General features: G+C 51.3%; 1 protein-coding gene across 1 annotated transcript in view; it reads left to right on the plus strand.

Annotated features, from left to right (window-relative positions):
- The window catches only part of LOC103250172 (nitric oxide synthase, brain), a gene marked incomplete at its 5' end in the record, with an annotated part of 62103 nt that overhangs the window by 31977 nt on the left and 3274 nt on the right, over positions 1-26852 (plus strand). Inside the window, 7 exons of the mRNA XM_021707888.1 lie at positions 1099-1268; positions 4340-4550; positions 5210-5297; positions 6811-6932; positions 8821-8969; positions 10424-10618; positions 12397-12515. Coding sequence (XP_021563563.1) covers positions 1099-1268; positions 4340-4550; positions 5210-5297; positions 6811-6932; positions 8821-8969; positions 10424-10618; positions 12397-12515 — 1054 coding nt within the window. The remainder of the gene's footprint in view (positions 1-1098; positions 1269-4339; positions 4551-5209; positions 5298-6810; positions 6933-8820; positions 8970-10423; positions 10619-12396; positions 12516-26852) is intronic.

Below are 26852 nucleotides of genomic sequence, written 5' to 3' on the forward strand. Positions count from 1 at the left end.
ATGAAGTCTCATCCTGTCTCCTCTGAGAATCAAAAGGCACTGGATGAAGCCTGATGGCCACCTGTGATTGAACCCGTGCTTCTGACCTCACTCGGTCAAGTTCCAACCTGTTTATAAGTGACCGCCCTTGACATTCCTATTGAAGAGCTTTCCAAGGCCAGTGGGTCTCAGTGATTCATCTCGGGGGCACAAGGGGGTGCTCAGAGCTCAGGGACAGGGAACTGACGTGACCTTACCTGGCAGCCTGTGATGCCATGACTGTCACCCTTACAAAGGAGCCAGGTGTAACATCAGGGCGGAATATGCAAATAGTCTAGAGTCAAAACCCTCTTGAAAATCCCTTAGGAAGGCACCACCTTGGGGAGACATGCCCTCTCTTAATAAACCCAACCCAGCCAGTTCTTTCTGTGTTGAAACACAGCTTTCTTGAACCCCTGATGAAGGAGAGGTTTTTGTCTACGGGCCATATTGGATAGGTAGGACACAAACAGAGGACAATGTACTACTTAGAACAAGGCTTGAAACCAGACTGCCTGACTTCACGCTTATGAGCTGTGTGACTTCAGGCAAAATTTCTTAACCTCTCTGTGCTTCCATTTCTCTCAATGGGGATGGAATAGCACTCATCCCCTCAGATGGTTGTGATGATTAAATGAGTTAATAATATAAAGTACTGAGAATAGTCTTGGCATACAGAAAGTACTAGAGAAGTGTTCGTTAAAATCCCATGGTGGGGGGGGCGGGGGTGAGAAACCAGCTGAGACCATTTGAGGACAGATGGTGCCAGAATAGACTCTCCCATCTCACACGCCTTTGGGGGCTCATCCGCTTTTCGTAGTTTTCTCCTCTTTTCGTGCTTGTGATCGGACGAGTTTGCCTGACTGGTTTGGGACATGCTTCTTGGGCTCATGGGGTCCCTGGGTCCTGCATGCCGATGTGGGCATGGAGGGTGGAGGGAGGAGTTGCTGGATTCTGGGACCATCCTGCCCCCTGGCCCCATCCCTTGCTCCAGACGTGGGCTGGCCCCTCCGGCCTGGACCCCAGCCCTCCCACCCTCGCCCCTCACCCCTCTCCCCTCCCCCCACTGTGCCTCCCCAGGCGTCATCAGCAACTGGGCGGACGAGCACCGCCTCCCGCCCTGCACCGTCTTCCAGGCTTTCAAGTACTACCTGGACATCACCACGCCGCCGACGCCCCTGCAGTTGCAACAGTTTGCCTCCCTGGCCACCAGCGAAAAGGAGAAGCAGCGTCTGCTGGTCCTCAGCAAGGTGAGTGCCTAGGCTTGGGACAGCCCCACCTGACATCTTTCAAACACTGCTATTGTGACCGTTCTCCAGCAGGTGCCAGGCTTGAGCCAAGGTGGCCATTTCCCCCCCCACACCCCGCACGGGCAGTCGCCCTGTTGGCCGATCCGTTTTGGCTGATCCCGACGCCCTCCCCTCCTCGTTCTGACGCCCCACAGAACAAGAGTGACCCCTTTGACTCTCGCAGTTCTCTGACGACCGTAGAAATTTCTATTCTCTTTCCACCTCCCCTTGGGCCCTTGGGCTTCTCTTTGTTCCATCTGAGTCCATGCTTGGGAGAAAAGCTGGGAATCTCACAGTGCCCTGGTTTAAAGATAAGCTTTTTCTTTTCTCAATTTTTATGGGCATGTGGTAGATGTACATATTTGTGGGTACGTGTGGTGTTTTGATGCAGGTATGCAACGTGTAGCTATCACATCGAGGTGATTGGGGTATCCATCACCTCTAGCACTTGGCATTTCTTTGTGTTAGAAACATCCCAATTCCACTCTTAGCTATTTTAAAACATATAATAAATTATTGTCGACTATCGTCACCCTGTTGTGCTATCAAATACTGCACCTAATTCATTCTGTCTAACTGTATTTCTGCAGCCATGAACCATCCGCTCTCTCCCCCGCCCCCGCCCCCCTTTTCAGCCTCTGGTAGCCATCATTCCACTCTGTCTCCAGGAGCTCAATTGTTTTCCCGCTCAGCTCCCACAAATGAGTGTTAGCCTGCAATATTTGTCTTTGTGTGGACTTCTGCCGCTGGAGGCGGTGAGACTGGAGGGTCTGTCTGAAAAGCACAGCCTCAGGGATGCCACACCCTATCAGTAAAGCAAGGATGGTCTTTAGGGACACAAGAAATCCGTGTTTTAGAGTGCGCTGGCAATAGGCTTGACTCCAGCCTCAGAAGCCACACCTCCTCTGCCAGTAATCAGGGCCTGCCTGGGGTATCTCTGAGATTTAGGGGGAATACCCCCAGAGCCCCAGAAAGCGCCTCTGTGCCCTGGCAACAGCAGGGCTTGGCTGTCAACATGCCCTCGATGTGGTCCCCCACACATCCCAGCCTGTTTTTCCGGGGCTGTCACATATGGACGTGACCCATGCTCCCCTGGGGATGTGCGCCCAGCAGATTTGCCATCAGCAAATCTCAACCCTGCGTTCTGGGTGCCTCTCCCTTTTCTTGACTGTTAGGTGGGCAGATCCTGGGGACAGACAGCCGAGAACCGGGTGGGCAGGTATTTCCTGCCAAAGGCCAGGTGGTAAATATTTTAGGCTGCAGCCTATTTGGTTCCTGTCACGACTATCCAGTCCTGCCTCTGTGATGGGACAGAGTAGACAACATGTAAACAAAGGAACGTGGCTGCATTCCAGTCACACTTTACAAGCATTTTGATGGCACACTGAAGTACGAATTTCATATCCTATTCTTTTGGAATCTATTATTTTCCGTTTGATTTTTTTTCCCCCAATCAGTTAAAAACAGGGCGGGGCACAGTGGCTCATGCCTGTAATCCCAGCCCTTTGGGAGGTCCAGGTGGGTGGATTGTTTGAGTCCAGGAGTTCCAGACCAGCCTAGCAAGACCTCATCTCTGCAAAAAAAATCAAAAAATTATTCGGGCACGGTGGCATGCGCTTGTGGTCCCAGCTACACAGGAAGCTGAAGTGAAAGGATCGCCTGAGCTCAGGAAGTCAAGGCTGCAGTGTGCTGTGATCGTGCCACTGCACACCAGCCTGGGTGACAGAGTGAGAGCCTGCTCCAAAAAATAACTAGTTAATTAATTAATTTAAGAAAGAAAAACAGACCAGGCATGGTAGGTAGCTCACACCTGTAATCCTAGCACTTTGGGAGGCAGAAGCAAGAGGATTGCTTGAGCCCAGGAGTTCGAGACCAGCCTGGGCAACAAAGCGAGACCTTGTCTCTAGAAATATCTTTAAAAATTAGCCAGGTGTGGTGGCACACACTTGTAGTCCCAGCTACTGAGGTGGAAGGTTCGCCTGAGTCCAGGAGGTGGATGCTGCAGTGAGCTATAATGGCACCAGTGCACTCCAGCCTGAATGAGAAAATGAGGCCCTGTCTCTTAAAAAATAAAAATGTAGAAAATAATTCTTACCTTATGGGCCATACAAAACAGACAGCAAGCCAGTATTGGCTTGCAGACTGAAGTCTGCGACCCCTGGCTTACGTTTAAAACCTAGCACCGCCACGTGGTAGCTGTAGTTCCTCTGTGTTCCTCAGTTTCCTCATCTATAAAATGGGGATAATAGCAATACCTGTTTTATAAGATCCCCATGACGATCAAAACTGGCACAGAATAACAGCTATTTAAGTATTAACTGTTAAAACTTTCTGTTTTGCTGGGCTCAGTGACTCAGCCTATAATCCCGTGCCTTGGGAGGCTGAGGTGAGTGCATTGCCTGACCCTGCATGTTCGAGACCCACCTGGGCAACTTGGCGAGACCTCATCTCTACAATAAATCAAAAAATTAGCCGGGCATGGTAGTGCGCACCTTAGTTCCAGCTACTTGAAAGGCTGAGGCAGAAGGATCGCAGGAGCCCAGCAGGTCGAGGCTGCGGTGGCCAGGAGCGGCCACTGCAATCCAATCTGGGCGACAGAGTGAGACTCCAACTCAAAAAATAAATAAATAAATAAATAATAACTTTCTGTTTTTTGAGAGACGGAGTCTCACTCTCTTGCCCAGACTGGAGCATGGTGGCCCAACCAGAGCTCACTGTAGCCTCGAATTCCTGGGTTCCAGTGATCCTCCTACCTCAGCCTCCTGAGTTGCTGAGATTACAGGCACCACCATACCCGACTAATTTTTTTAATGTTTTGTAGAGTCGGGGCCTGGCTATGTTGCCCAGGCTGGTCTCGAACTCTTGGCCTCAAGTGGCCCTCCTGCCTTGGCCTCCCAAAGCGCAGGGATGGCAGGTGTGAGCCGCCGCTCCAGACCCACTATTAATACTTTTATTTTGCCTCCTTCCTGAACCTCCTGGGATTCTCGTGGGAGCTGGACTCAAGCGTGCCTCTGCCCCTCTCCTTGGCCCAGGGCTTGCAGGAGTACGAGGAATGGAAGTGGGGTAAGAACCCCACCATCGTGGAGGTCCTGGAGGAGTTCCCGTCCATCCAGATGCCAGCCACCCTGCTCCTGACCCAGCTGTCCCTGCTGCAGCCTCGCTACTATTCCATCAGCTCCTCCCCCGACATGTACCCCGATGAGGTGCACCTCACCGTGGCAGTGGTCTCCTACCGCACCCGAGGTGGGCACGGGGTTTCCAGGGGCCTTCTCGGCTGCATTTCGCCCTGTGGCTTCTAGGGGGTTCCCTGAAACGGCCATCCCCAGGCCAGATCCCAAAGCCCTAGGAGGAGACTGACACCCAAGACCAGGAGACTGGCCTAGAGGCAGCAGGAGACTGTCCACTGGGCAGAGCCAGCCTGAGCACAGTTCAGAGGAAGACTCAGCAATTCCGGTCCCAAGAGCACTTTTACTCTCCCTATCTCCTCATACCCCCAAGGCAGCGACTAGAACAGGCCACCCCGCCTGTCCCCAGGGGAGCCCTCTACTGCATCATGCCCAGCTGGCCACGGGTTTCCCAAGCTCTTTAACTGCATGTTCCCACTTCGATAAAGCAGTGAACACACACAGTGCCTAGGAGATCTCAGAGCCTGGGATGCCAGGAAACCACCCAGTACACCCTTCGGTGGGCAGGATTTGAATCTGACACGTCCCCCGCTCCCCAGCAGAATCCTGGGCGATTGCACCATATCCTCTTCCCCTTCAGAGGAAGGGGTTTCCAGTCCGGGAAGTCCAAGACAGAAACTTGGCAATTGGCCCATGAGTGTTCTGCATGGGGTAGTGGGCATGACCGGGAAGCTTGGGGACAGCGGGTGACCCTGCCCACCTTGGTTCTTCTTCTAGATGGAGAAGGACCCATCCATCACGGCGTGTGTTCCTCCTGGCTTAACCAGATACAGGCTGATGATGTGGTCCCCTGTTTCGTGAGAGGGTAAGTAGCCCGCGAGGAAGCGTGAGCAGCTGTCACAAGTCTGTGTGTTGATGTCATGAGCTGGGGTAGGGGACCACCCTGAGGGGTTCTAGAGAAATGGCTGGGTCAGAGAGGACCGAGACCCACATCCTGCCTCTCCCCAAGTTGTTAAGGAAACAGGATCGTGGGACAGCGCGACCCAGTCAGTGCAGCAAGTTCTTTGGTCAAAGTCAAGTCAATGTAACGAATACTGACCAGGGGCGTGAACTGTGCTGGGTGCTGAGGCTACGGTGGAAAACCAGGCAAACATGGTCTTGACCTTTGTGGACTTTATGGGCTAGTGGAAATTCTACCCCAGTTCCACTGGGCACCCCCAACCTGCCTCCAGTCTCATAGAGATGGAGAAGATTCAGCCACCCCCATTAATTGTAGTCATCCCCACTCGTTGTAATTTGTAGTTCCTCCCAGACGCAGCTTGAAAGGCTAACCTTAAGCTTAGAACTGTTAGAGTTTCCTGCTTTGTCAACCAAAGACATTGCTACCTGAACACTGGCTTTTTTCTCAACCATTGAGGTTAGAATGTTCACTGTAAGGTCCACATACCATGGGCATCAGAATCCCTGGGGGTTTTGAAATAGAGACCTAGACTGAGCATGATGACTCATGCCTATAATCCCAGCACTCCAGAAGGCCAAGGCAGGAGGATCACTTGAGCCCAGGGGTTCAAGACCAACATGGGCAACCTAGCAAGACCTTGTCTCTATCAAAAAAAAAAAATCACAAAATTAATCGAGCATGCTGGCGCACACCTATAGTCCCAGCTACTAAGGAGGCTGAAGCAGAAGGATCGCCTGTGCCCAGGAGGTCAAGGCTACATTGAGCCATGATCGTGCCACTGCACTCCAGCCTGAGAGATGGAGTGAGATCCCAACTCAAAAAAAAAAAAAAAAAAGTTCTGAGCCCAAGTGTACCACATTGCCCAGGAATCTGCATTTTGGGCATCCCCAGGTGATTCTTGTATGTACTAAAGTCTGTAACTCCCTGATTGAAAGGTTCCAGGGATGGTTAAATCAATGGTTCTCGACCCATGATCATTTTTGCCCCCCACGCTCCACCCAGGACATTTGACAATGTCTGAAGACATTTTGGGTTGTCACAACTCACAGATGCTCCTGTCATCCAGTGGGTAGAAGCCAGGGATGCTGCTGAACACCCCGCAAGGCACAGGAGAGCCCCACAGTCAGGGAGTAGCCAGCCCTAGTGACTTCAGTGCCAGCCGAGAAACTCTGGATTCAAAATGCTCAGTCAGCGATGAGCAGGATTGGGGGCCAGAGAAAGGGCCAGACCTCCCATTTGGGGACCTCCCCTAATCTGTGGGCCCCCCACCCTGAAAAGGGGCTCCTGGCCCCGGCTGAAAAGCTAGCTGTAGGTCTCACTGTGTCAACCCAAGACGGCCACCAGGTCTAACCCGAGATTCAGCCATTCTGATCAGATTTGAGCTTGCAAGACTTATGAGTCTCTCTTCTCTGTTCAGAGCACCCAGCTTCCACCTGCCCCGAAACCCCCAAGTTCCCTGCATCCTGGTTGGTCCGGGCACTGGCATTGCGCCTTTCCGCAGCTTCTGGCAACAGCGGCAATTTGATATCCAGCATAAAGGTGGGTTATGATCTAGTGCCCACCAGATCCCACCCCGGGGTGGCCCAGCGGTGTGTCAGAAGCCCTGGAGAAGGTGGCCTCTCTTTGTTGCATCGTGCCTGGGAAGGGCTGGGAACGTAGGACCAACCTGACCCCTAGGTGAAGTTGCCCCAACAGATCTTCCATACAGCTTGTCCTGGGGCCTGAAATGCCATCCCCAGAAGACGTTTTTTGACTGTTCAGATGTGGCCCCCTCAAAAACTGCAGCATAGCAGAGATTGGCGTTCATCCTTACCAAATGGATGTGCTCGGCCGGGCATGGGGCTCACACCTGTAATCCCACCACTTTGAGAGGCTGAGGCAGGTGAACCGCTTGAGCCGAGGAGTTCAAGACCAGCCTGGGCAACACAGCGGAACCTCATCTCTACAAAAAAAGTCAAAAAAGTATCACGTGCCTGTAGTCCCAGCTACTGGGCAGGCTGAGACAGGAAGATCTCCTGAGCCCTGCAGGTCGAGGCTGCCGTGAACTGAGATCATTGTGATCATGCCACTGCACTCCAGCCTGGGCGACAGTATGAGACCCTGACTCAAATAATAATAATATTAATAATAATGGATGTGCTCATGTGATTGTCCTATAGAATGGTATTCCAGAGCCAACCTTGCTGTGGAAGAAACACAACAGCTCAGCTGTGGGAGGAGGGAGAGGAAGAAGCTTAGAATGGGGCATGCATTAAACACAGATTAGTTCGTGACCCGCCTGGGCAGCGAGACCTCATCTCTACAATAAATCAAAAAATCAGCCGGGTGTGGTAGCGCATGCTCGTAATTCCAGCTAGTTGGAGGCTGAAGGATCTCCGGAGCCCAGTGGGTCGAGGCTGCGGTGGCCGGGAGCAGCCACTGCACTCCAGTCTGGTAACAGAGTGAGACTCCAACTCAAAAAAAAAAAAAAAAACCACATACACACAGATTAATTGAGAACCTTACGGTGCCAAACACAACCAGAAGTGCTGGAGACAGCAATGAACAAGACAGAAAAGCAACTAAAATAAAAAATAAAAACCTGCCCCATGGTGCTGTCATTCTAGACAGCCTGGGTTCGAATCCCAGCCATGCGTGGAGATGCACAACTCACTCAACTTTTCTGTCTTCCTTTTCTCCTCCCTTCCAGGATAGGTAGCCTTTACAGAGTGTTCACTAGGTACCAGGCACAGATTTTAATTTTCCCATTTATTTCTCACTGAATTTCTCAAGACCAGCCTGGGCAACATAGTGAGATTTCAACTCTACAGAATTTTTTTTAATTAGCTGGCTGTGGTGGCACATGCTTGTAGTTCCAGCTACTTGGGAGGCTGAGGTGGGAGAATTGCTTGAGGCTAGGAGTTCAAGGCTGCAGTGAGCTATGATTGTACCACTGTTCTGAAGCCTGGGTGACAGAGCAAGACCCTGTCAAAAAAGCAGAGAGACAGGAGGGAAGGGGAGGGAGGGATGGAGGGAGGGAGGGAAGGAGGAAGGAAGGAAGAGGAAAGGAAAAAAGAAAGGAAGAAAAAGTTGAGTAAGTTGTGCGTCTTCACACAGGGCTGGGATTCGAACCCAGGCCCTCCAACTCGGGAATTCAGGCTCTTAGCACTACCTGACGGCATGGGGTGCCAAGTTCTTAGTGGGGAGAAGGAAGGATTGCGACCCCGGGAAGGGAGGTCTGAGCACACTTTCCCTTCTTCCTCAGTGTGTGCATGTGAGCACACGTGTCGCGTGTGCACGTGTGTCGTGTGCACACACATCCCTGCCTGCTCACATTCACAATCCTCTATCTGCATGGTGCACACCAAGGGCCCAGCACTCCCCCTCTGTTCCGCCCCTGGAATCAGGCAGCAGAGCCGTCAGTGACATGCATCTTCCTGGCCCCCAGGAATGAGCCCTTGCCCCATGGTCCTGGTCTTTGGGTGCCGGCAGTCCAAGATAGATCACATCTACAGGGAGGAGACCCTGCAAGCCAAGAACAAGGGCGTCTTCCGAGAGCTGTACACGGCCTACTCCCGGGAGCCCGACAAACCAAAGGTAACCACGTGGCCCAGCATATACACACACAGTACATACACACGGTCTATACCCCCAGGGTACACACCTACATGGTACACACCCATGCGGTACACACCCACATGGTACATACCCATGGGGTACACACCCACATGGTATGCACCCACATGGCACATAGGAACACAGTACACACCCATGTGGTACACGCCTACGCAGTACACACCCACACAGTACACACCCACGTGGTAAACACCCACGCAGTTCACACACACTTGGTTCACATGCACACCCTACTCGCTGAAAACCCCTCACCCTCACCCTCTCTGACCTCCCCCCTAAAAAGTTGCTCCGTGTCTCAGAAAGCAGCCCACATCACAGGTCGCCACTTATATGTCACATCGAGAGTAGGCAAATCCACGGAGACAGGAAGTGGGTGAGTGGTCGCCAGGGGTGGGAGGAGGGGCGTGGGGCACAGGGTTTCCATCTGGGGTGACAAGAAAGTTCTGCGATGGGACAGTGATGGTCACCTAACACTGTGAATGCACTTAATGCCACCGAGTTGTACATTTGCAAGTCGTTACAGTGGCAAGTGTTATGTGATGTGTATTTGACCATAATAAAAAATGCTTAACAAGAGGAATTTTTAAAAATGTATTGAGCAGCCCCAACGAGGCAGTACTGGTCAGAATGGACCGGGGCCACAGGGCTGGAGCAAGCTTTTGGATGTGGGGGAGCCCCAGGAGTCCCGGGGAAGAGGCTAGGACTTCTGGAGGTAGAAGATGTTCGGGGAGTCTGGCAGTGGCCATTTGACAACCAGGGTGGGAGCATGTCATGTCAACAGTCACACAGCCACACCAGGATGGCCCGCCTGTGTCAGTTCCAGAGGGGGAGTTTCCTAGACAAGTGAGAGACGTCCTGGACAAACTAGATACAGTCCCTGGAGGCTGGACTAGATACCCCATCCCCACACCCCCACAAGCCCATCTCAGACTCCAGCAGTCACTGCAGCAGCCAGCCTTGCAGATGGGAGGTGGCAGCCCCCACCTCGCCCGTGTCTTGTGTCTGCCCGGGCCTCCCTGCACTCGTCAGATGCTAATGACCAGCCCTGCACCTAGATACATGCTGTGGGTGACCACTGGTCACCAGGGAAGAGGAGCAAGTTGCCAATGCCCTTGTCTCTCTCCCTCCATGGGGATGATTCTGGGGAGCTCTCTGCCCAGCTCCCTAGAGGGTCCTCGGCAGAGTTGAGCTCCAGCTGCCCAAAGTGGGGGGCAGCACGGTCACACCCCCTTCCCTGGCTTCCCCTTCCCTGTCTCACGCCTCCTGGTCCCCCACTCTTGTGCCCCAGGATCACCTCACAAAAGATCTCCCTTGCCCGCAGGCCCCCGAGCCAGGCTCTGCTTCTGGGGAAACGTGGGCCACGGCGGGCGTGTCCCCCAGCGTGGCCCGTCTCACGGGTTCTCTGCTCCCTGCAGAAGTACGTGCAGGACATCCTGCAAGAGCAGCTGGCCGAGTCTGTGTACCGAGCCCTGAAGGAGCAAGGGGGCCACATTTACGTCTGCGGGGACGTCACCATGGCTGCCGACGTCCTCAAAGCCATCCAGCGCATCATGACCCAGCAAGGGAAGCTCTCGGCAGAGGATGCCGGCGTATTCATCAGCAGGCTAAGGGTCAGTCACGTGCTCCTCAGACCCCCTCTCATGCATCCCCACTGCCTCTTCTTCCTCACCCCGCCTGTCTTGATGATTAGGGGAACCATGATGCTATCCCTGCTCCTGTGTCTACACTTACTATTGGCAGCAGAGGATTTAGGTGGTCCCAGACAAGGGTGGAGAAAGCAGGAAGGATGACCAGCATGCAGGTGCGTGTGGTTGGCTGCGGTGATATGTGAAAATGACAAGCAGCTGACCCTCTGGAGAGCTAGACAAAAAGCATCCTAACCCAACTGTTCATGTTCCCAGGAGCTGTGCAGTTGTACAGGTTGGGCACTGCACGAAAAGACCTGCCTGAGAGGGGCAAGTGTGGTCTGAAAGTCACCCCATGCTTAGCTCACCAAGCTGTGTACCCTTGTGCGGAGCTGTGTCCCCAAAGAAGGACTTTTTCCTAACTTGCCCAAAGGCTGGGTGGAGGCTAGTGGCAGTCCAGTCACGAAGTCATAGCTGTGTGATCAATGGCCCCAAAAAGAAAACATTGAGTGCAGGATCTCCACAAAGCTCTTGGGATGATTCCATCCTACTCTTTGCTTTCTTAAGTGAGCAGTGAGCAAAGATTTTTACAGGAGAAACCTTTGCTCTAAAGCTGGTGCTAAGCCCCAGTTGGTAAAATAATAATGATCATAACAACAAAGAAACTTTCTGATAGAAATGTCACACATCTGAGGAGAGCTCTGGAGCCCCTATATACTCAGTCTCCCTGATATGACCCTTGGGAGACACCGTCATAGATGCCCCAGGACTTTGCAGAATAGAGTTAAGAAACCAGGTCGGGCGCTGTGGCTCGTGCCTGTAATCACAGCATTTCAGGAGGCCGAGGCGGGAGGATTGCTTGAGCCCAGGAGTTCGAGACCAGTCTGGGTAACATAGCAAGACCTTGTCTTTACAAAAACAAAAATAAAATAAATCACCCCAGCTAAAAAGGAACGCACGTAGCAGATGGGCAGCATTCTCCAAAACCTCTGGGGCCAAGGGAAGACTGGACCTGCACTCAGCGCATCCTGGAACCCTGCCTGCTGAATGAATACACGCTCCCAACCCCTGCCCAGCTGGCCCGAGTGTATTTCCCCCTTGTCTGATTCTCAAAGATACTACCCTCGAGAGTGCTCTTGGTTACCCACCCCTCAGTCCCACTGCAGGCGCTCTTGTGGCTTCATAAATCTTCATATGCCCCCAGTCATGTGGGCTGTTTCTCGAGGCTGCAGGAGAAATCTCCCCGTCGCCTGTTTCTGGCAACATTGAGCGGAGACACTCATCTTCAGATCAACTCACGTTCACCCGAGGAGCCCCCACTTCCCAGTGTTCCCTGGGTGCCCGGTGGACATGTGTTCTTTCCTCCCCTCTCTGCTGGTCTCATGGGCTGCGACATTTCACACCAAAGCCAACCTCGCCCAGTTCTGAACTAGCAGGAACCCACTGGAGAGAGGGCAGGGGAGGACAGTGAGGTGCCCATGTGACCTCATCGCTTCTGACCTCAGAATGTAGAGTGCGGCCCTTCCCGGGTGGTGACTCAAGTGTCCTTTAGCAGCTGGGCTCGGAGGCGCCGTGTCTTGGGAACAGAGCCTTGCTGAAGCCAAAGTCTTAGGGACCAAAGGCGCCGTGGGGACACTGGCCCAGCCTTGTTTTTTTAGAACCATCTAAGGATGTTTCACTCCAGGGTGTCAGGCCGAGTCTGCCCCCTCCAAGCCCTGGTCTGGCATTTGAGGGCCGTTTCCAGGCTGTTTCTGTCCCCCTAGGATGACAACCGGTACCACGAGGACATTTTCGGGGTCACCCTGCGAACATACGAAGTGACCAACCGCCTTAGATCTGAGTCCATTGCCTTCATTGAAGAGAGCAAAAAAGACACCGATGAGTAAGTGGCCCCCATCCCCAGGCGAGGGGTGGGAGAGCCCCCCTCTTTTGGGTCCCGACGGGTGGGGGTGTCCGGCTGTCCCACAAAGCATCTGTACCATCGGGGGACCTTTAGAAATGCACATTCCCAGGTCACCCCAGAATGTTGCATCTGAAACTGGGAGTTAGAGCACAGCACTTTTCGAGTGTGGCAGGGAACCCCTGCTTTGGGTACCGGCTTCTTCCGTTGGGGGTGTCCCCTAGAAGAGTTATATTCCTACCCTTGGATTCTGGTCTTTCTACCCCACTCCCTCACCCCACAGATCGTGGAGGCGAGGGTTTCCTCACTCATGCAAATCACAATTCAAATGATTTTGATAAGTTCACTCAACCTCTAGAAATTTCTGGAAGCAGCCTGCCCCCCCCCCCACAAAACTGGGCTTCGGTCTCATTACTTAAGCCTTTCACTGCATAACCCAGCAACTGCAATTGTAATCTCACCACCCAGGGGCGTCCTTCCCCATTCCCTGTCACAGAACGCCTTGGAAACCACCACGGTCGCCCTGGACCTTGAATAAGCGGGAAATTCACTTGTCTCTTTTCAGTAGCCTAAGGCACACGCTCGCTTCTTAAACCCGCATCTTTACTGTTTTTTCCTTAAGATGACACAGCACTCTCAGAAGCACTCTTGTGTGTCCAGTAAGGTCGTATCTGTGCTTTTAAGATCACAATTCTTGGCCGAGCATGGTGGCTCACACCTGTAACCCCAGCCCTGGGAGGCCGAGGCAGGAGGATTGCTGAGGTCAAGAGCTTGAGACCAGCCTGGGCAACACAGCAAGACCCCTGTCTCTACAAAATAAATCAAAAAATTAGCCAGCTGTAGAGGCACATGCCTGCGGTTCCAGCTACCAGGGAGGCTGAGGTGGAAGGATGGCCTGAGCCCAGAAGGCTGGGGCTGCCGCGAGCCGTGAGTGTGCCACTGCATTCCAGCCTGAGCTACAGAGTGAGACCCTGACTCAAAAAAAGAAAAAAAACAGTCACAATTCTTGAGCTTTAAGTCAGTGATAAGTTAAAAGAAAGAAAGATCATGGCTGGACTCGGTGACTCAGCCTGTAATCCCAGCACTTTGGGAGGCCGAGGGGAGTGGATTGCCTGAGCCCGTAGGTTCATGACCCACCTGGGCAACTTGGCGAGACCTCGTCTCTACAAAAAATCAAAAATTAGTCAGGCATGGTAACGTATGCCTGTAGTTCCAGATATTTGGAAGGCTGAGGCGGAAGGATCGCCGGAGCCCAGCAGGTCAAGGTTGCAGTGGCCAGGAGCACCACTGCACACCAGTCTGGGCGACGGAGTGAGACTCCAACTCAAAAAGAAGAAAAGAAAAATCACAATGCCCTTTTGTCAAACACTCTTTTAAATGCCCCTCTTCCTGGCCAGTTGTGCTGGTGAGCAGATATTCATTCATTCATTCATTTATTCACACATGTGTTCATTTGCTACAAGCCCCTACTATGTGTCACATCCTGTCCAAGACATGAGGGGCTGCAGAAGAAATGAAAAATGAAGTCCTGGAGCCCAGAGCACAGTAGCTTCCTCTGGGTGGGTTGCAGGAGTCCCAGCACCCTCTCCTCTAGCACTGACTCCTCCCCACCCTCCTCCTGCAGGGTTTTCAGCTCCTAACTGGACCCTCCTGCCCAGACGGACGCACCCGCCCCAGCACTCCAGTGGGCGGCAACTGCAGCTTCCGTGGGCGCGGACAGACACTGCTGGACCCTCCTCCAGGACCCCTCGCGGCCCCCGCTCCGCCTCTCATCCTTGTTGCTGTGTCCTGGTTTCCCTCCTCCGGGTTCTGGCCCCTTGGTGGTTTCCTGGGCCCTCTCGGGTCCTCTCCTCGAGTTTCCTGCTGCAATGCAATGCCTTCATCATCTGCAGTGGCTCTTACAAAACTCCGTTCCCCTCTCTCATGCTGATGAGGGCACGTCGCGGTTGCATGACCACTGGCACACGGCCGTCGCTCGTGTTAGGGTTTGTTCTCTGGGGTTCCCCCGCCAAGGCTGCAGGCTACTGGACACACGCTTTCTGAGCCAGTTCCTCAGTCGCTGATGCCCCCCCTTCTTTTCTATGATGATGTTTTGATCATGCGTGTGTGTGTGTGTGTATGTGTGTGTGCACATGTGTGGCCTGCTGTCCAAGCAAGTGTGTTGACCTTAGATCCAAGTCCACTGCCTTCATTGAAGACTCTCGGTGCCAAGAAATAGGCCCCAGGTTCATGCTAATTCTCATGTGCTCACATTTAAGGGTCCACGCTAGCATCCCTAAAACTCTCAGAAGCCCCCTAATTGTCCTGGTTGTAAAGGGTCAGGGTATGAGTGTGAGGATGAAAAGAGAAATCTCCCCAGGAAAGGGGCAACCCCAGAATTAGATGCATTTAGATTTTGATACCAGTGAGGAGCTCTCACTGGTAAATGCCATCTATTGGATGGGGAAAGCCCCCTCCCCGAGCCCGCCCATCCCAGCCAGGATCACCTGACTTGGCCATATCCAGTGACCCCTCTCTCTCTAGGCATTCCCATCCACAAAGCCCAGAAGTCATGTCCAAAGAACACGGGAATAAGGATCTTCCCACTTTGCAACAGAGAGACTTTGGACAAGTCACTGGTCCTCAGTTTTTCCTGGATGTGATGTTATGAACCAAAAAGAGTATGAGTGGATTGAACTTTCAAGTTTCAGAGATTGGAAATCATATCAAGGAAGTATATGATTGTTATTTTTTTATTTCCCCCCAAATGGACTTTGCTGCCCACCCCCCCTTGGGGATAAAAATCACAGAAGCCAGTTAAAGTGGATGAGACTGGAGGCCAAAGAATCACCTGAGCCCAGGAGGTCCACGTGGCTTCTTCTGTCGGAAGCACACCCAGGGTGTGAGGAATCTGGCCCTTGGGCTTGTGGCCCTCCAAAACTGATCCCCCAGTTTTTTAACCTGTAAAAATAAGTTTGATGAATAAATGACCCTCCGCTCAGATCAAAAACAGGCAGCGAAGTCTTCAGTAGGAATTCGGGCCGGTGCGATTTCTTCCCAGGCAGCAACCTCTGGCACCTGCCTTCTCAGAGTCCCTGCGGGGAGGGGTCCCTTTCTATACTTGAGTGCTAAACATCAATGCCAGGCAGTGCCCAGAGAGAGCCAAGACATTCTGGTGACCCCCAGCCTGCAGGGTCCCCAGGAGTGGGAGGGAAGCGATCGGCTGGTTTTGTTTTGTCATATAGAGACCCCGTTTCCTCAGATATTGTGCATTTCTTCTTTGGTGACCAGTTTGAGTGCCCGCCAAAGAGAGAGTGTCCTGACCCTCCTTGGAAGGGCTTTCCAGGGGCGCCAAGACCCAGAGGGCCCAACCTCTGAGACTCTTCACGTGAAAGGGAAAACCCTGTCTTCACTTTCTCTCCATGCCTGGCAGCACCCACCGGTGTCTCTTCCCTGGCTCACGGGTTTGGCTTCATGTCAGACTCCGTCTCCCCTGCCTGCCTGCGTTTAACCCCGTTTTCTCCTGCTTGGTCTTCCACACACATTGAGAACAGACCCTCAGAGACAACCCTCCCCAACCAGGAAGGAAGCCCACTGTCCATCTCCTCCTTGCAAACACTAGTGGCTTTTCTCCCAGGGCTCTCCTTCCAACCCTTCACACCTTTAGCAACACCTCCTAAGATGCCAGGCATTCCCCAGGGACTGAACTGCTGTGTCCAGTCTCTGTCAAAGAGGAACTGATCGGCGCTTCCCTATCAGAGTGAACTCCAACATAGATGCTTTCCCGTCACCAAATCACCACTTAGGAGTGCTTCCAATGGGCTGCGCATGCCTTTCCCGAATATCCCTGCCTTTCTAGTAGCAGGCAAACAGGTGGAAACATGGCCTCCTTTTGTCTGGAAGCCCAGAGATGGTTCTGTAACTGGGATTCATCTTTCTTCTCCAGAAGGACTTTTTTTCTAAGTAAACACCATCCAAGCTGCTTCCTAAGTAACTCCCAGCTAGAAGACAAGAGACCAGCGTGTTCTCTCATTTGCCAGAAACCCTGATACCCAAAGCCTCCCTACAATGAGTCACCTATCAAGAGCAAGCGTGGCGCCCAGAGGTAGTTTTGCTCGGATCCAGGGTGGGCAAATACTGCCCTCTCGTGGTTATTTTTAGTTCCCACCTCGTAGCCGACTGTAGGAATACATGAGCAAAATCGCGTTGACTAGGCTTTTGGGGGTTACCCAGGCCATGGCTCATTTATTTCTCCCTTCCCTCGAATTGGCCTGTAGTAACTCCAACCCCATTTCCTTGGAATGAGACAGCCAGGTGACTTTCTTTTGAAGGGAATACCTCAGGCACACCAAGATGGAGTTTTGGAAGCAGACCTGGGTGCACATTCTAATTCTGTCCCTGTTTATGCCAATGACCGAGGGCTGTGGACCTTTCTGAGTCTACGCACCCATCTGAATAGCAGGGTGGACTGGAGGATACAATACCCATGACACGCCCAGTTACAGTACCCGGCCCAAAAGTTATCAAATGTTAATCTTTCCGTGTATAACGTGTCTTGCTTCTCCATGTGTGTAAGGCACCGTGGAGTGCGCGAAGATACACAAAGCACAGCACCTCTCTCATGGAAGGTTCTGGTGGGACAGAAGCGTTTGGAGGGCGAGAAGTGGGTGGGTTTCCACTGGTGGATTTTGGAAGATAAGAGCTTGCCAGAAAGTAGGAAGAGTGGGAGGAAAGGCACAGATGGGGAGCGTGTGGAGTAAATCGAGGCTGGCTTTGGAAAGCAGAAGAAAGTGAGGGAAAATGAGCTGAGACCAGACAGTGGGGAGAGGTGAGTGGCTTATCAAGGAATTTTGACTTTATTTGGTAGGCACCATGGTGTCCTTGAGATGTTTTTCAGAAGGGGAAATTGAGGTGATTAGAGATATGCTTGGAAAAGAATGCTCCGGCCACAGCACCGAGGGTGACCCATGGAGCCACTGATGTCACCAAGACTTGAGTGAGGGAAGAGGCAGATGTCGTGGTAAAGAGAGTCCAGGGACTGGATTCATGGGACCTGGTACCTCATCTGTTGTGGAGGGTGAGGAGAAAGGAATTTAAGAGTTCTATGGCCAGGCACAATGACTCACACCTATAATTTCAGCACTTTGGAAGGCCGAGGTGGGAGGATTGATTGAGCCCGGGAGTTGGAAACCAGCCCAGGCAACATAGCAAGACCCCACAAATTAGCCAGGTGTGGTGGCACACACCTGTAGTCCCAGCTACTCTGGAAGCTGAAGCAGGAGGATAGCTTGAGCCCAAAAGTTTGAGGCTGTGGAGTGCCACTGCACTCCAGCCTGGGCAACCGAGTGAAACACTGCCTCTAAAAAAATTTTTTAAATAAAAATAAAAGACCAGGAGCTGAGACGGAAGAAACACAGGTCTGAGAGACTGAGGGGGCCTGCCTCCCAGGGACTCAACATAGATGTTCCCCCATGAACATGGATTTGATTTTTCAGGGCCAACCTAGCCTGGCTCTGCTCTTTCTCTCACACCTGCCCCTCCTTGGCCAATCTCTGCCTAGTGGCAAAAGGACCCCAGAAGAAAGGCCACCTTTCCCCAAGCATGAGGATCCAGGTATGCTTTCGCCCATGGAAAGCAGTGTCTGTTAAGAGTTTGTTTTCTGTTCATATTTGTCAAAGTCAATTCAAGGGAGGTGATCGGGAGTCAATATGCCTTAGTATGTTTACGAGATTTTTTGTCCTGGAATGTCTGAGCAGTTCTGGACAAGCAGGGCGTATCTGTCTGGTCCAAAACAGTTCATTATTCCCAAGATGGCCCCGGCAGGTAGAAATGAATCTGCCTTAATGTGCTGCTTCCTGGTGTTTTTTAGAGAGTGACTCTGGGACAGCAATGTGCCGTACTTGGCTCCTAAGCTCCAGAAGACTCTAGCCCAGGGTCTGTCAGCCTTGGCATTGGCATTTGGGGCTGGGTGACTGTCGTGGGGCTGTCCTGGGCGTGGTCGAATGTTGGGCTGCATCCCTGGTCTTCACCCCTTAGGTGCTGGTAGCAGTCTCCTGTCAATGGTGACCACCAAATTTGTCATCCAACATTGCCCAGTGTCCCCTCTCTGGGATTTCAATGGGAGCAGACTGTGACTGCCTCAGAGCCGGTAGAACCTTCCATAGTCCAGGGGTCATTTCTATGACCTGCTGCCAAACGGGGGGAGGGGATGTGGCTTTGCAAACTCCCCCCAAGGCGGATCATAAGATGCCGTGCCCTTGGTGTTGGTTCTTCTGGGGACCCAGCAAGCCCGGGGCTCCCACTGGGTCTGAGGCCCCTCCCGTGCCCGAAACTCTGCCTCCGCCGTTTTTGTGGTTGTGTTGTCATTGTGATTGTAAGACCCACCCCAGGCTCAGTGCTGGTTTTCCAGAAGGCCCAGAGAGTCACAGTGGTGTCGGGCTGTCCCCCTGCAGGTGTCTGTTCCAGTGCTGGAGAAGCCTGCCAGGTGGCAGAGCCAGCGTCACATCTCAACACACACACACACACACACACACACACACACACACACACACACGTTGTCAGAAACTCGGCCTCCCCTACCTCTGAGCTCTCAATGCTGCTACTCTCTGCCAAGTGTCCCCTGTGCCCCAGCGCCCCCCTCCAAGGTCTGACGCCTGCCCCACACCCCTCGCGAGGTTGTCCGGGCTGTGTTTGTCGCATGCTCTCCTGTATAGTTCTCTTCTTCTGATTTTATGGGAGTCGACGAGTCTCCTTATGCCTGTTTGCATTATGGTTAAAATATTAAAAAGCAGATTCAACTCGGCCGGCTGCTGTCTTCTGTTGGATGTGCTGGGAATGTCTCACACCTTGGTCGGCCGTCACAGGTTGGGTGTCCCAGAAGCCTGCTCTGAGACGGAGTTGGCAAGAGGGTTACAAGGGGTGCTCTCAGGCAGGGGAGAGGAGGGGAGGGAAGAGAAGGGAAGGGGAGGCGGGGGAGGGGAGGGAGAGAGAGGAAACGAGGAGAGAGAAGGGGCGGGGGAGGAAAGCAACAAGAGGGGGAAGAGGGGCGGAGACATCTGCACTGCCGCCTGGCTGTATTGTCTCCACAGAAGCTTCAGCCAACCTGCAGGGGATTTGGATATGACCTTTCAGGGATGGCCAGCTTGGGACTCAAAGGCCAGGTTTTACACTCTGACACCAGTCCTTCTTGGGCCCCCGGGTCTCCCCGGCAGAAGCCACCCCCAAGGGCTGATGGTGGAGGGCACTCCCAGCAGCCAGGGACAGTCCTTGGTTCCTGATGTCCTGTGGGTCTGGTCGAGCAAACCGAGCTGAATGTCCTTTGCCTCCTCTCACACCCATTCCGCCACAGCAAGGGTCTCAGAAATGCCCGCCCCCGCCTCCCCAGCCCCCTCCCTGTACCTCAACCTCAAGCACCCTAAAGCCTCAATCCTCGCTGACTTCCGACCCTGTTCCAAAGGGAAGAGACCTCAAAAGCACGACAAAAAGAGATGAAGAGGTGGTGATGGCACATGCCGACAGGTCGGTGACCAAAGAGAGATCAACTGGGGGAGGAGAGTGTGAGAGGCTGAGGCTTTGTTAAGTCCTTCCAGACGTGGCCGTTTAGTTGCTGTGGCCGTTTTGACACTCATACCTGTTTTCTGTTCATGAAGAACAAACCACTCAACTTTGTGAATCCTCAACTATCCTGGGTCTCTACAAAAAAATAAAAAAGGAGCCAGGCATGATGGTCCGCGACCACGGTCCCAGCTACTTGGGAGGCTGAGGATGGCTTGAGTTCAAGAGTTCAAGGCTGCGGTGAGCTATGCTCATGCCACTGCACTCCAGTCTGGGCAACAGAGCAAGACTCTATCTCTTGAGGAAAAAAAAACAGCAGCCGGGGTTAGTGGCTCAGTTTGTAATCCCAGCACTTTGGGAGGCCGAGGCAAGAGGATTGTCTGAGCCCACAGGTTCAAGACCAGCCTGGGCAACTTGGCAAGACCTCGTCTCTACAATAAAAAAAGAATCAAAAACTAGCCGGGCATGGTAGCGTGCGCCTTAGTTCCGGCTACCTGGAAGGCTGAAGCGGAAGGATCACCGGAGCCCAGCAGGTCGACACTGGGGTGGCCGTGAGTGCACCACTGGACTCCAGCCTGGGCGACAGAGTGAGACTCCAACTAAAATAAAATAAAATAAAACAAAAATACCAAATAACTTACCCAACACCAACCCTCCTCCCCGCTGCCCCACCCCACACACACCATTGCTGACACCTCTTATCCCATTGCTGAGCCTCATGCCCAAGTTCAAGTGTAAAATGAAGGTCAGAGACAGAGCAGGAGTCAGGGACCTGTCCTCAGTGCTCTGCTCTTTGCTGGACTACAAAAATGTGTTAGCTAATTACTAATACAATTACTAATTAAATAATGGCTAGCAGTTATTAAAAGCCAGTCTTCACAAGAATGCTTTGACATGTTATCATTTACTCTCCCCAGTTTAAAGTTTGGAAAACTGAGGCACAAGGGGACCAGACAGTTTGTACAAGGTCAACACAGCTAATAAATGTCAGGGGTGGGATTTGAACGTAGGTTGCACAGTTCAGGATCCTGCATTCTTATCCTCCACCCCACGTTGTTGTTAAGATACCCAGCCTTTCTTGTTCGAATCCTAGCTCCTCCACGTGGTAACTGTGCAACTCCAGGTAAGTTACCCGATCTCTCTGTGCCTTCATTTCTTCATCATAAGATAGGGATGATTGCTTCTACTGTATTGGTTTGTGATAGGATTAAATGGTTGATCTATGCAATATGGTTAGGGTAGGATGGAATGGAATGGAATGGAATATCTAGAATGGTTTAGAACAGCCCCAGGTCTGGTTCCTTCTGACTTGCTTTGCTTCCTTCTCTTCTAGAAGTTCCAACAGCCCATCTTGGAGCTACCTGATGCTTAAGCACGGAGTTTCTTGGCCTCCTCACACCTCCTGAGTCACAGGGGTCTCCCCTTTTAAAAACCAGTTCCTAGGCACCTCCCCCACCTGTCCAGGGAAGGTCCAGATACCTTCGTGTCTAACCACTTTCCCTCGTGATTCATATACACACTGGAGCTTTGGCGAGGCCAGCCTCAGAGGCGGCTGGGGACAGTTTGACATTATATGCATCCTACTCAGGTGGCTTCTGTTGCTTGGCAACCAGGTGACAAATCCAAGTTTACACCAAACAGAACCTTCCCAAGCACAAACTGAAAGGAAAAGCAAGTGTGAAATGAGTGGGGGGAGATGAATGAAAACATTTTTCAACCCACGACAGATCAATATAGAATATGGGTCTCTGACCAGGTGTGGCAGTTCCTGCCTGTAATCCTATCACTTTGAGAGTGGGAGAGGAGCCCAGGCATGTGAGACCAGCTTGGGCTGCATAGTGAGACCTCATCTCTACAAAAAAAAAAAAAAAAACTAAAAAATTAACTAGATGTGGTGGCACATGCTTGCAGTCTTGGCTATTCAGGAGGCTGAGGCAGGAGGATTGCTTGAGCCCAAGAGTTCAAGGTCGCAGTGAACTATGATTGCACCACCACTATACTCCAACCTGAGCAACACAGCAAAACCCCCAACTCTAAAAAGATATAGGCTTCACAGTCAGCTACATAATAAAATATTTTTTTAATTGTACACTTCACAAAATCATCAAGACAACAAAAACAGGGAAAATATTTAAAATTGGGAAATCCACATAGAATTCAACTCACAGCACTAAAAAGAAGTTGCTTTACTGACATCCTCTAGAGGAAGACAAGATTAAGTTAATCAAATTGTAGAAGATTTTAGACCTGAGTAATTAGTAAAGTGATTTAAAAAGCAAATCAGATTCTTTGTATAACTAGACTTGGGGTGAGGGTGCAGAGCAGGTGATCTCCTGGCCTCCCTGCCTCTGGGTTTTCTCTATGGGACTACAGGTGGGTATGGAAGTCCCACTCCCTCAGCTCCTAATTGACTGTGTCCAAAAATTTTGAGAGATTCAGGGGTGAAGAGCTCCTTCCTTCCATCTCTTTGACTTGTCTCATAGGGCCAGAGCTAGTAAAGCAACTATTAAATGCAAGAAAACCTCAGAGACATGCGATAAACTCAAGGAGCAGTGTCTGTGGCATTAATTAAACATTATGCAGTGAGTAATTGAATTAGTTGTGTCTTGAATGTCTTGAAAAGAGTCGCTAATGGAAAGGCAGTTATTAGCTTAAAGCTGCTGGCAAAATCTTTGGGGAGAGAGACGCCTGTTCCTTGTTCCTCCAAGTGGGTGGCATCACCTTCCTTGGATAGCACACACAGCCCCCAGGCTGCCCAGCCTGGGACCTCACTTTCATCCCATCACGCCTTGGCTCAAAGGCATTCAGTGCTCTTAAGGATCAGAGGAGGCAGGGACGGCCCCTCTGGCCAAATGTTGATGCGCACTCTGATCACAGGTGGCCCCTCTCAGCTTCTTGTTCTTCCGGGCTCTGCCCAAACCTTCCCTTCTGGGCTGCTTCGGCCCAGCGGTTCTAAACACGGCTTTGATTTTCCTTCTGCGGGGCCTTTGCTTCTGCCACCCCCACCTTCTGGAAGCCCACCTTTCTCTCTTATCTCCGCCGACTCCATTTCTATTGCGGAGAGTTTGATTCAAACACCGCCTTTCCAGGTGCCTGCCTCAAGCTTTCCACTCTGCATCTTGGCAACCAGGTCACTTGGCAACCAGGAGGGGTTGCCTGGCAATAGTGTGCACGCGCGCACATGTGTGTGTGTGTGTGTGTGTGTGTGTGTGTGTGTGTGTGTGTGTGTGTGTGTGTAGGGGCCTGTGTTTGGTCTGCCTGTTCATGTCAGTTACCTATTGCCACAATAACGCTGAATAGCAAACAACCATGACATCGCCCTGCCAAACAACCACGGCATCTCCCTGGCGGACACATGCAGGCTGCAGAGGATGGAGGATGCAGCTATGGGCTGGGAAATACCCGTGGCCCCTACACGCTGGAAAAGGGAAAAAACAGAGCTGTGCCTGGAGCCCCCAGGAGGAACACAGCTCTGCTGACCCCTTGGCTCTGAGAGACCCACCGGGGACTCTTGACATCCAGAGCTGTAAGATAACAACTTTGTGCTGTTTTAAGCCACTCCATTTGTAGTGATTTGGTTTTATTTTGTTTTATTTATTTATTTATAGAGACAAAATCTCACTTTGTTGCCCAGCTGGTCTTAAACTTTCAGGCTCAAGCAATCCTCCTACCTCAGCCTCCAAAGGTGCTGGGATTACAGGTGTTGAGCCATTGTACTCAGTCTTCCTTTCTTTCTTTCTCTCTTTCTTTCTCTCTCTCTTTCTTTCTTTCTTTCCTTCCTTCCTTTCTTTCTTCCTTCCATCTTTCCATCTTTCTTTATGGGTTTATTCACTTATTCATTTATTCATTCATTTTTGGTAGTGACTTGTTTTAGCAGCAGTAGAGAGCTAATACTCAATCTGTCTTAAATCTGTATTCGTGTACTATTGCTACTGTTCCAAGGGGAATCCATTTCCTTGCGTTTTCCAGCTTCTAGAAGTCACCCACATTCCCAGGCTCACAGCCCAGCCTCACTCCAACCTCTGTCTCCGTTGTCTGTCATGTCTCCTTCTCTCTCACACTCCTGCGCTTCTCTGAGGCAGTCCCTTGTGACAACATTCCAGATGATCTAGAATATTCTCACCATCTCAAGACTCCTTAACTCCATCACATCTGAAAGCCCCTTTTGCCACATAAAGTAATATATTCACAGGTTTTAGGCATTAGAATGTGGGCATGTTTGGGAGCCATTTATCAGCTTACTACAGCCATCCCTTTGGTCCCCAAAGGCTCATGTCCACCCCACATGCAGAACATAGTCAGTTCAACTGATAACACTCGTGGAATTCATTCTCCTGTTCCATAGACATGTAACGAGGACCTACTCTGCATCTAGTACTGAGAGATCAGTAAGTAGCGCTCACATTCCAGTAGGAGAGAGACAATAAGTAAGCTTTTAAAAAAATAAATAAGTATAGTGAAGTATAGTGGCTCATGACTGTAATCCCAAGCACTTTGGGAGGCCGAGGTGGGAGGATCGCTTGAGCCTAGGAGTTTGAGATCATCCTAGGCAATGTAGTGAGAACCCATCTCTACCCCCTCCCAAAAAAAACCAAGAAATTAGCCAGCGTTGTGGCATGCACCTGTAGTCCCAGCTACTTGGGAGGCTGAGGTGGAAGGATGGCCTGAGCCCAGGAAGTCGAGGCTATGGTAAGCCGTGACCGTGCCACTGCACTCCAGCCTGGGTGACAGAGTGGGACCTGGACTTTTTTTTTTTTAAAGTGACTTTGAGGGGACAAGGAAGGTAAGAGAACAAGCCACACACATCGAGCAGTGGTGGGGCTGGCTGGTCATAAGAAGTATCCCTGTAGGATAGCATGAGTTATCCACCAGCATGTTTGATTAATATTTGAGCAAAACTGGACAGATGGTCTGCTTTCATAGAGGGCACCATCTTCGGGTGAGGACACAAAGCCAGAATCTATTTATAAAAAATTTTCCTGAATTGTACCTTATGTCTTTAAAATTAAAAAAAAAATTTAAAGAAAAAAGATTGTGGATTTATTCTTACATGTTTACACTTCAGTCAAAGTACTCTCCATTCAATGCAATACACCTATGGAGATGCTTTTTCCACTGCTCAGAACCGTTTTTGAATTCGTCGATTTTAATGCCTTTGAATGCTTTTGACGTTTTTTTTGTTTGTTTGTTTCACCTCTTCCACATCGGCAAAACATTTCTCTTTAAGGACTATGTTTCCTGGGCAACGTAGTCCTTGCTGTGTTGCCCTAGGCTTTTATCCAGGGAAACAAACAACAACAAAAAAAAACCCACTTGGAGTGAGATCTGGTGAATAGGGAGGGTGAACACTCAGCACTGTGTGGGCAGGTGCATTGTGGGAAGGTAAGACTTGTTTGCCACAAAAAAAATTAACTGAAATCCACTCAAACCCAGCCTCTCACAACAATGCTAGTTGGTGCACTGATACTGAAGGGTTCCTAGAACACTTACCTAACAGGGAAAGCTTGTACTACAAGGGACCTACCCTCCAAAAGATAATTTCCAGTTTTTCTGTGTTCCCCCACCCCTTGTATAGAAAGAGATGTGTCCACCACAAAGCAGCTCAACCTTGGGCCTCTCCTTTGGAAAGACACTTCCAAGGCCCCTTCTTTTCTCATTCTACGTAAATACTCTCCTGTGTTCTTAGGAACTCATCCTTGTGTACTCCTTTTCTAAAATAGGGTCTTCTATAGTACCTGCTCCAGGCCCCACTAAACCCAGAACTGTCCCGGCTGGCTTCCTCCCACCTTGGCTTCACAGCTATGTATGTTATTACAGTTTGGGAGTGTGCACTGGGGTCTGCAGATGTGTGTTTCTGCGGAAGAGCGTTTGAGCAGAAATCTAAGGGATGAATAGGAGCAGCTTGGGAAAAGGACCTGCATTAGCAAAGGCCCTCGAGTGGCCAGAAAAGAAAGGACATGTGTGTGTGTTTTGTTTGTTTGTTTTTGGAAGCAGAGTCTCACTCTGCTGCCCAGGCTGCAGTACAGTGGCACACTCACAGCTTACCACAGCCTTGACCGCCTGGGTTCAGGCGATCCTCCTGCCTCAACCTCCCTAGTAGCTGAGACTACAGGTGCACCCCACCATGGTTGGCTTTTTTTTTTTTTTTTTTTTGTAATTTTGTTGCGGCTCGGCACGGTGGCTCAAGCCTATAATCCCGCCACTTTGGGAGGCCAAGGCAAGAGGATTGCCTGAGCCCAGGAGTTCAAGACCAGCCTGGACAACTTGTTGAGACCTCATCTCTCCAGTAAATCAAAACACAATTATCCAGGTGTGGTAGCACGTGCCTATAGTTCCAACTACTTGGAAGGTTGAGGCAGAAGGATTGCCTGAGCCCAGCAGGTTGAGGCTTCAGTAGCCGTGAGCATGCCACTGCACTCCAGCCTGGGAGACAGAGTGAGACTCCAACTCAAAAAAAAAATGTTGTTGCCCAGTCTGGTCTTGAACTCCTGGGTTCAAGCGATCCTCCCATCTTGGCCTCCCAAAGTGAGGATGTATATATTTATTATGAGGACAAGAAACACTATAGGGGCCAAGGGAAAGTGGTCCCTTTTCTCTTGGAAGTTTCACTGAAAGCTCAGCTCACAAAAGGCAGATTAATAAGGCACACAAACCGGGCTCAGTGGCTCGGCCTGTAATCCCGTGCCTTTGGGAGGCTGAAGTGAGTGGATTGCCTGAGCCCGCGGATTCAACACCCGCCTGGGCAACTTGGCAAGACCTCATCTCTACAATAAATCAAAAATTAGC

The sequence above is a fragment of the Carlito syrichta genome, unplaced genomic scaffold, assembly GCF_000164805.1.
Source record: "Carlito syrichta isolate Samal-C Ts95f unplaced genomic scaffold, Tarsius_syrichta-2.0.1 Scaffold126612, whole genome shotgun sequence".
NCBI lineage: Eukaryota > Metazoa > Chordata > Mammalia > Primates > Tarsiidae > Carlito > Carlito syrichta.